Source organism: Gopherus flavomarginatus, chromosome 9, assembly GCF_025201925.1.
Source record: "Gopherus flavomarginatus isolate rGopFla2 chromosome 9, rGopFla2.mat.asm, whole genome shotgun sequence".
Classification (NCBI taxonomy): domain Eukaryota; kingdom Metazoa; phylum Chordata; order Testudines; family Testudinidae; genus Gopherus; species Gopherus flavomarginatus.
This window is the reverse complement of record NC_066625.1, coordinates 16,943,064-16,951,032: the sequence shown is the minus strand read 5'-3', so window position 1 is coordinate 16,951,032 and position 7,969 is coordinate 16,943,064. Positions and strand designations below refer to the sequence as shown.

Genomic DNA, 7,969 nt, shown 5'->3' with positions numbered 1-7,969 from the left:
GATATGTGCATACATTGTAAAGAGTTAGTTACATACAGATATATTTTTAGAAAAACATAGTCGCAAACAAAATTTGTATCACTAACACTGATATTTAAGGATTGGGCTGGTAAAAAAAATCTAAAATACCTGATAAGAGAATAAAAATATTAAAACTTGAGATACCAGCTCCTTATACTTTTGTTAGTCACGCTAACCTCTTCAAATTTTCTCAAGTTATTGATGTTTGACTGTCTCCATTTATGCTTCATGAGTTTCATTTTGATCTGAAGTAAGCCCAGCAATGTCACTTCTGCCCAATCCTCATAAAATTGAAATCTGTGGCATCATTTGCTTAATTTTTCTTTGTAGTATCAGTGGACACTGAGCATATGTTAAGATTTGGACAAAAATTAACCAACATTCAAGTTCTCATAGAAGGTCTGAGACCCGGATATTTCCTGTGAGAATTTCCTGAAGAATCTGAGTTTATTCCAGGAGATGTTAAACCAGCTGCAGAGGGGGAAAGAGTAGAAATAGCATTAGTGGATTTTTCCTTTAGAAGTACATGCTCCCACTTGAAATATCCACAGCCTCTCTTCTTCCCTTCATGTTTTCCAAGAGGACAACTGTAGAACACTTTGCCATGATTTGGACCAGCACTGGACACAGTTAGTCTTTTAGCCCTTCGACCACAGTTACATACGGGTGGAGTCAGTTTGTCACTTTTCACAGCTTTTAACGATTGGTTCAGGCTGACGGTGGAGTTTAAAAGAACAGTAGGCACTTTGCATAAACTTGAATTTCTCAAAGATAAGAGCTGATCAGAAGATGCAGCTTCATCTTCATGTACAGTGAATGACTGTTTTTTTGATGGAGGTAAAGTTTTTGGACTAGATGGTTTCCTCTTAGGCGTCTGAGAGAAAGGGGTGGAATGATTTCCAGTTGAAACTGTACTTGATAAAGTAGCACTTACCTTCGCAGATGGTAACTTAAAAGCAGAACAATTTAAGGCCTGCCTTTGGGCTATTCCTACATCATAGATAGTAGTATCAGGACTTTTGTACACAATAGACTTAGAAGCCTCCAAATGTTCATTATGTTGCCCCAAACATTCAAAGTCTGAATTCTTCATAGCTAGTTCTTTCAAAACCATCCCTTCTCCAAAGACTGATGAAGTCTTTGCATTTGGGTCATCTTCAAGCTTCATAGAGTCTGTATTTTCTTCATGCTGTGATTCTGGAATTAAAGCTACATCTTCCCAATCAGTCAACATAGATAAACAATCAGAACTGGTACTTATATCTACATTAGAGATATTAACAGAGGAAATAGTAGTGGAGACAAGCACTAGCCCTGAACCAAGTACTGAAGAGCTATACTTGGAAGTAGAAATCAGATGTCCATTATTTAATCCATTCTGGATGCCCGTCAATAAATTACAATGAGAAGCCTGTAGTTGTCCAAAGGGAACAGGAAGTCTGCCAATATGTGGAGATAAGCAGCTTTCGGTTTGACCACATCCATCAATCTTTGTACAGATTCTAGACCCAACACGGACATTTGCAGAGGAACTTGTAGAACTGGACTCTTGCTGGTCTTTTGCCTTTACATTGGAGTTTAAAACCATTTTATCAAGTTTATTGTGCTCATTCTCAGCTAGACAGCTGCTGTTGCAAATTCTATCTTTATCTGAAGTTTCAGCACCATCATCACTTCCCAGTGGATTCTCTTCAGTGGGGTTTACATTCGAAGACCTGGACACTGAATTCTTCTTTGGCTGTACCTAGGGATTCCATAAGCAAATGCAAGATTTTGAAAATTGGATATCAACAGGTTTTAGAAATCAATGTATGAGACAAATGAGAGAGTCTGCGAAGGATGCTTTAACTCAAATTCAAGTTTAAAATGTTTGTTTTTTCAGTGAACTCACCTTTTGTCTGTGCTCTGGGACTTGAGGCAAGAAGAAAGGAAGATATGAAGAAGTCACTAACCTTATCCAAAGATCTAGTAATTTTCATCACACATCCATCACAGATCATCCTCCAAGCAAGACGGGCAGTATTCCGAGAATCATCCAACCCTTCAGAAGACATGTTATCATAAACTTTTCGTTATTTTAATGTAGTACTGGCAACAGTAATGAAAAGTAGCCTAACTTAGGGAAGAGTTAAGAGAAGGTAGTGCTTGTTAAAAGGGATACAGACAACATTGAAAAATATTAATTCACAGTACAGGTACAGGATGGCAGTTCAAGCTCCTCTACATGACACTATGAGAGTTACAATCTGTGTGGGTGGAAACTTCCATGATTATTCAAATCTTTGGGGATCTCTCTCCTGAGCCATTTATCATGATCAGCAAACAATGCTAATAGTTTTTGTGATGTGTATTAACTGCTACCAGATGGCACCAACTTTTGGTTCTTTTATGCACTAGTAACTTAGAGCCCAATCTTATAAAGTCCTCTACACAAAGCACTGTGATTGACTTCACTGAGAGTTCTGCGCCTGGAGACCTTGCAGAATCAGATCTTAGAAATGAAAAACCCAGTGTTCTGAATCATCCAGTCCCTCTTATTCAGATTTTTTTTGTAATGCAGAACATTAAATAACATGGAAATAATTAGGGTTATAATTGCTGTATTTTGATTAGCTTCATGAAACACTCTCTAACAAGAACTGTCACGTTGTACTCACCAGAATGTTCCCGTCCTGCAAATTCTATCCCCAGATCCTGTAAAGCACCATTTAGCCCTTTTGGCTGTCTAGTGTAGAAGAGCTAAGGAAAAGAAAAACATTTCTAAAATGTTAAACTATATTAACCAATTCACTGTTGCCGCCTTACCCTGTCAAATTCTTCAGTTACATATGTACAGTTTGCATCTAAGACAGAAGTAACTGAATAGCCTATTGGGAATTTAACTATACATTGCATCATATTGTTCATTTAAATTGTAGCATGTGATGTAAATTCCTTTTAAATGGAACATAGAGAAAGTATTTCAAGAAACACCTAATATTTCTTGTTTGCTGAGAAACACAGAATATGCATTTTGCTATGGTAAATGAAAAGTGACTCTATTCAAATAATTTTATACAAGTCAAGAGTATTTTATCGTCATTCGTTTTTACAGTACCCGTCGTGCTATTTAGAATGCACTAACTGGGAAAACTCCAATTCTTGTGCTAAATTCAGAAGTGCTATCTAAGCAGAGGAAGTTTACTGTGTTTTAGCTAAGGAGGGAAAGCAGTAATGGAAGCATGAAAGACCAGAAAGGGAAGAAAGCAGGAAGAACAAGAGATGGAAGGCAAGTCAAAACAGCTGGAACATTTCTCATAGGCCTACTGACAGTATAAAAAGTGATTCTGATTTTGTCTGTAAAATCAAGCCTCCTAGAATTAAAATGTGTATAGTTCTGAAGGATACATTGTTCTTTTCTATCCACCAATAAAATGTGTGTGAATGTATACAACAAACAGGTAACCCTAGTTATTTGTACATTCACTATCTATTCTTAATCCTTTGAGATGGAGGTGAAACATTTTGACCCATATAATCTATTGATTCTCTCACCTTGTATGTTGCTCTGAGATCAATCCAGGAGTTTAAAATATCAGGTTTTCGCAGCTGCTTCCTTTTGCACTCATACTGCAAACAAACCCCCAGATCCCAGTCTGCACAAGAGAGAAAAACAACAAACTTTTCACGCTTTATTTTCATGATTACTAAGTATGTATATTGATCAAATCTGAATAAACTAGAATTTGATAAAAACACTTAACAGATCAGCAAAATAAACTAACCACAGTGGTTTACAAAATAATCACTGCAGGCAGAATGCTTCACTTTCCTTCAACAGGGAACTGATTGGCCAAGTAATTGAAGGCACTAAATCAGGGGCGAGCAAACTTTTTGGCCCAACAGCCACATCTGGGGATAGAAATTGTATGGCGGGCCATGAATGCTCACAAAATTGGGGTTGGGATACAGGAGAGGGCTCCAGCTGGGGGTGCAGGCTGTGGGATGAAGCCGGGAATGAGTAGTTTGGAGCGTAGGAGGGTGCTCCAGGCTGAGACCGAGGGGTTCGGAGAGTGGGAGGCAGGGAGTTGCAGTGCGGGGTGGAGGAAAAGCTCAGGAATGCTGGCTCCAGGCAGCACCTACCTCAATGCTGCTTCCGGAAGCAGCGTCATGTCCCTTCTCTGGCTCCTATGTGGAGGCGCAGCCAGGCAGCTCCACATGCTGCCCTGTCCGCAGGCACTGCCCCTGCAGCTGCGGGGGTGGCACTTGGGGCAGGAGCAGCATGCAGAGCGGAGTCCCCTGGTTGCCCCTACATATAGGAGCCGGAGAGGGGGCCATGCTGCTGCTTCCAGGAGCCATGTGGAGCAGCCCCCAACCCTGCTCCCAGGCTGTAGCTTGCTCAGCCCTAAACTAAATATATCTGTCAAAAACTTGCTTCAAAGTTGGCTTAAATCATATGTAAATAGGACAGAACACTGGTCTGTTAGTAGTGTCCGGCAGTCCCATGAAAGAAACACAAACTAAACTTAATCTGTAGTCTTGTTTTTAATCCAAAGTATTAGGATTGCTGCAACTTGGCATCAGAGAAAGCAAGTGAGGTATGTCACTTCACAATGACCTGATTAAAGAATCATATTGGATAGGTTCTGAAGGACCTCACAGCCAACTGTCTTAACCTAGAAGTATGGTGACATGCCATGGTGAATATAAAGCAAATGACATGTGGAATGAACCTCAGAGCCTAGAAACAAAGACACAGGGAGCATTTCAGGGTAAATAATCACAAATTAAATGGACATTTTGGTCTAGTCCCAACAATATATATCGTCATTATAGATGCACAACAACAGGGTACAGATCCGAAATATATGTTCCCAGAGACTAGACAGAGACAGCACGGATGATGTAGGTCTGAGGCCTGAAGTTAGGACTGCGACACACTGCAGAGCTATGGTACAAAAGATTGCATTTACACCAGCCTATACTATGCCAGAGTCTAACCCACACCATCAGTGTTTCACTTTTGTGAACACTAAATTCAAGCAAAAAAAACAAAGAAAAACTGTTCTTTACCTGACCAAGTAACAAAGGTACTTGATTTTGCTTCAGAAACAGAATGGCTTGAAACATCTGAATTGAAAATAATTTTCTTCTCCTTTTGTATCTTTTGAATCCACTTAGAAAATTGTGATAAGCAAATATTTAGAGGAACCCCTTCATCAACTTGATTCTTGATAGGATAGAACAAAAGGCACATATAAACACCTATTAGTGTGCTCATCTCATGTTTAAACAATATATACACTTTTAGACTATCAGAAAAAAAATCTTTCTGCACAGCTGTAAACAGGACTGTTTCCAAAATTAAGATCCTAAAAATTCTTAACTAAATTATAAGCCACCTGTAATGTATAGTATAAAGACTTTACCTGCTTTATGCCTGTTAGTTCAGTACAAAATTCAGAAAGAATTGGATGTTCCTGAGGCTGGACGTACATGTGGAATTCAGATTCAATCTCTCCAGTTGAAGTGTTTAACAAAACTGCTGGAAATTCAACTAGATTAAAAAAAGGTTATTTGTACAAATGATTCAAGTTGCTTTATATTAGGATTTAAATTACATGACTGTTAAGCAAACGTAGATACCACACATAAGGGAGACTGTGCTCCCAGATAGTGACTTTATATTAATGGAAAATTTCTCCATTTTGTATGTATCACAAAACATACAATTCTGAATAATACTTATTTCAATATATCAGAGCACGAATGTTATTTCAGAGCAAACAAAGTGTATTCCAGCAGTGTTAAATTAAACTATTATATCAAAGAACACTTACTTATAGAAACATAAGATTAAATTAGTTAATTTGCAAACTAATATCAGTGCAACTGATGGCCCTATCTAATTTTAATGCAACTGGCTATATATATATATATATATATATATATATATATATAGCATTCCATGATACAGCATGACATTTAATAATCTATATTTCAAGTTGTAAAAGGCTGATAGTTTGGATATATAGTTTCTGACACTTCATAAAGTGAATAATGATACTTCTTTCCTGTTTTCCTTTTAAGAAAAAAATTCTGCACCTAAATTATTCCTATTTTACTTTTAACTAAATAAGCCAAACTTTTTTTTAGATGTAATTGCTATTAGACATTATTACATTTCCACTTACTTATTTCCTGGCTGTAATGACGTTTACCATCTTTCCAACATGTAGACTCAAAGTCAATAACAATTAAATAGTCAAACAACTGCCCTGCAACACATAAAAGCACCTTGTAAACCTGCATCACTGTTTATAAAATTAAAAGATTGACATTAAGAAGGAAACATACCACTTACTTGACTTGGTTCTAGTCTGATTCTTGCCATTTGAGGAAGTTATGGAACTTTTTCTAATTAATCCAAGTTGTCTTAAAAACAAAGAGAATCATGAATAAATTAGCTATTACAATTGAACCCAACAATGTACAAGATGAACTGTTTCAACTGATGAACTATCCATCAGTTGGTGGGACTGGAATCTCCAATCACACTCAAGTACAGAGAGTTTTTCTTTTAAGGGCTAATCTCCTTGGGATTTCTCTCCCCATCAAGGTACACCAAAATGTATGTATTAGAGTAACAAAAACATGCACCCATTTTTTTAAGCTTCTGGGTACATTTGCAAACCAAAACCACAAAAACTGACTGTAACGTCAGCATCAACTCATCTCTGTGTTGGCTGCACCTCAAAAATCTTTAGAGGCAGTCTCAAAAATCCATTTCCATTGTAATCTTAGCTGTATATTGTTACTACATTTAATTCTTCACACTCACCTCCCTCCCCAACCCCTTCCAGGCCGCAGGCTGACGACTGGTACTAGTGGTTAGTTCAGTTACATGTTTTTGTTTTATGTGTATTTTGTTAACAGCTCTGGGGACACAAACCAAGGAAGTCATAGTGGTGAATGTACCATTTCCAGTTACATTCTACTCAGCGTATGGAACAATTCGCCCCAATCAAACCATGGCATGATCACAATGAGCTTTTCAAACACAAGTGTTTAAAAATCGGGCTCAATAAAGTGGACCCCTCGCAGCCCCCTTACCTATCCACACCCCTCCACACACAGTCCCCCTCATTTCCCTTCACACATAGGTGCTGGGGGGAGGGGGGCTGCCACATCCCCCCGATTTCCATCAATGGCTCTCAGCACCCCCACTATACACACGGCTCTCAGCACCCCTGCTCTGCACCCCCCAACCGCCCTCCAATTCCCTCCCCAACACCTTCCTCGCCCCCCTCCCGCTTCTCTACACAGCTCCCCCTCCCCCACTGCAGCCTGTACGGTCCCCACCGCGCCAGCTGCTTGGTCGCCATCTCTGCCCTCAGCACCTAGCAGGAAGGAGCCGCCCGCCCCGGGGCGCGGAGCACCGCGAGCGCTTCCGGCCATTTCAAACCTCCCTCCACCTCCCAAGAGGAGCTGTGACCGCCCCCCTATCGATGCTATCGGCGAATCTACTGCTCTGGCCTGCCTCCGAAGTCGCAGTTGCCCGCCCCTAGTGAGCCGGGCCGTTCCGCTAGGGCCCAGGAAGAACGAGTCGATAGCCGAGGAAACGGTTGAGCGAGCAGCCGGCAGCGGCTGAACTGGGTGAGGCCCTGGGGCAGCTGTAGGAGGCCTCCTTCCTCCCCGGCGGCCACGGAGGGGGCATGCTGGGGAACGCCCCCTCCCCCACTGGGCACCGGGGGGGCATCGTGGGGAACCTCCTCCAGTGCGGCCGGGGGATCGCTCCCCTCGTGTGGGGCACGTGGGCGGGCATCGTGGGGAACCCTCCCCTCTAGCATGGTACCCCTCGAGAAAGGCCATGTTTGGAACCAGCGTGGTTGCCAAGGTGTAAACCTGTTCTCTTTTCCTGAGTCTGCAGCCAGCTGGTACCAGTGCCTCTGCTGCTGCTCAGGGCTTT

At 40.9% G+C, this 7,969-nt stretch overlaps 2 protein-coding genes across 7 annotated transcripts in view; one reads left to right on the top strand and one right to left on the bottom strand.

Moving 5' to 3' along the window:
- Positions 1-39: 39 nt before the first annotated feature.
- Positions 40-7,969, bottom strand: part of ERI2 (ERI1 exoribonuclease family member 2) — a 34,587-nt gene continuing 26,657 nt past the window's right edge. For 2 of the 6 annotated variants that reach the window (XM_050968727.1, XM_050968728.1), the window contains 8 exons: positions 6,358-6,435; positions 6,195-6,278; positions 5,430-5,557; positions 5,074-5,230; positions 3,556-3,656; positions 2,679-2,760; positions 1,974-2,062; positions 40-1,765 (listed from right to left, as the gene is read on the bottom strand). In XM_050968727.1, the coding sequence (XP_050824684.1) occupies positions 404-1,765; positions 1,974-2,062; positions 2,679-2,760; positions 3,556-3,656; positions 5,074-5,230; positions 5,430-5,557; positions 6,195-6,278; positions 6,358-6,394 (2,040 nt within the window). In that variant the 5' untranslated portion in view covers positions 6,395-6,435 and the 3' untranslated portion in view covers positions 40-403. Of the gene's footprint in view, positions 1,766-1,973; positions 2,063-2,678; positions 2,761-3,555; positions 3,657-5,073; positions 5,231-5,429; positions 5,558-6,194; positions 6,279-6,357; positions 6,436-7,362; positions 7,503-7,969 lie in introns of those variants that run through there. The other 4 variants (XM_050968725.1, XM_050968724.1, XM_050968730.1 and 1 more) reach the window with 4 other exon arrangements.
- REXO5 (RNA exonuclease 5) overlaps positions 7,582-7,969 on the top strand; it is a 28,549-nt gene continuing 28,161 nt past the window's right edge. Inside the window, exon 1 of the mRNA XM_050968722.1 lies at positions 7,582-7,656. The gene's annotated coding sequence lies outside the window, so the exon portion shown is untranslated. The remainder of the gene's footprint in view (positions 7,657-7,969) is intronic.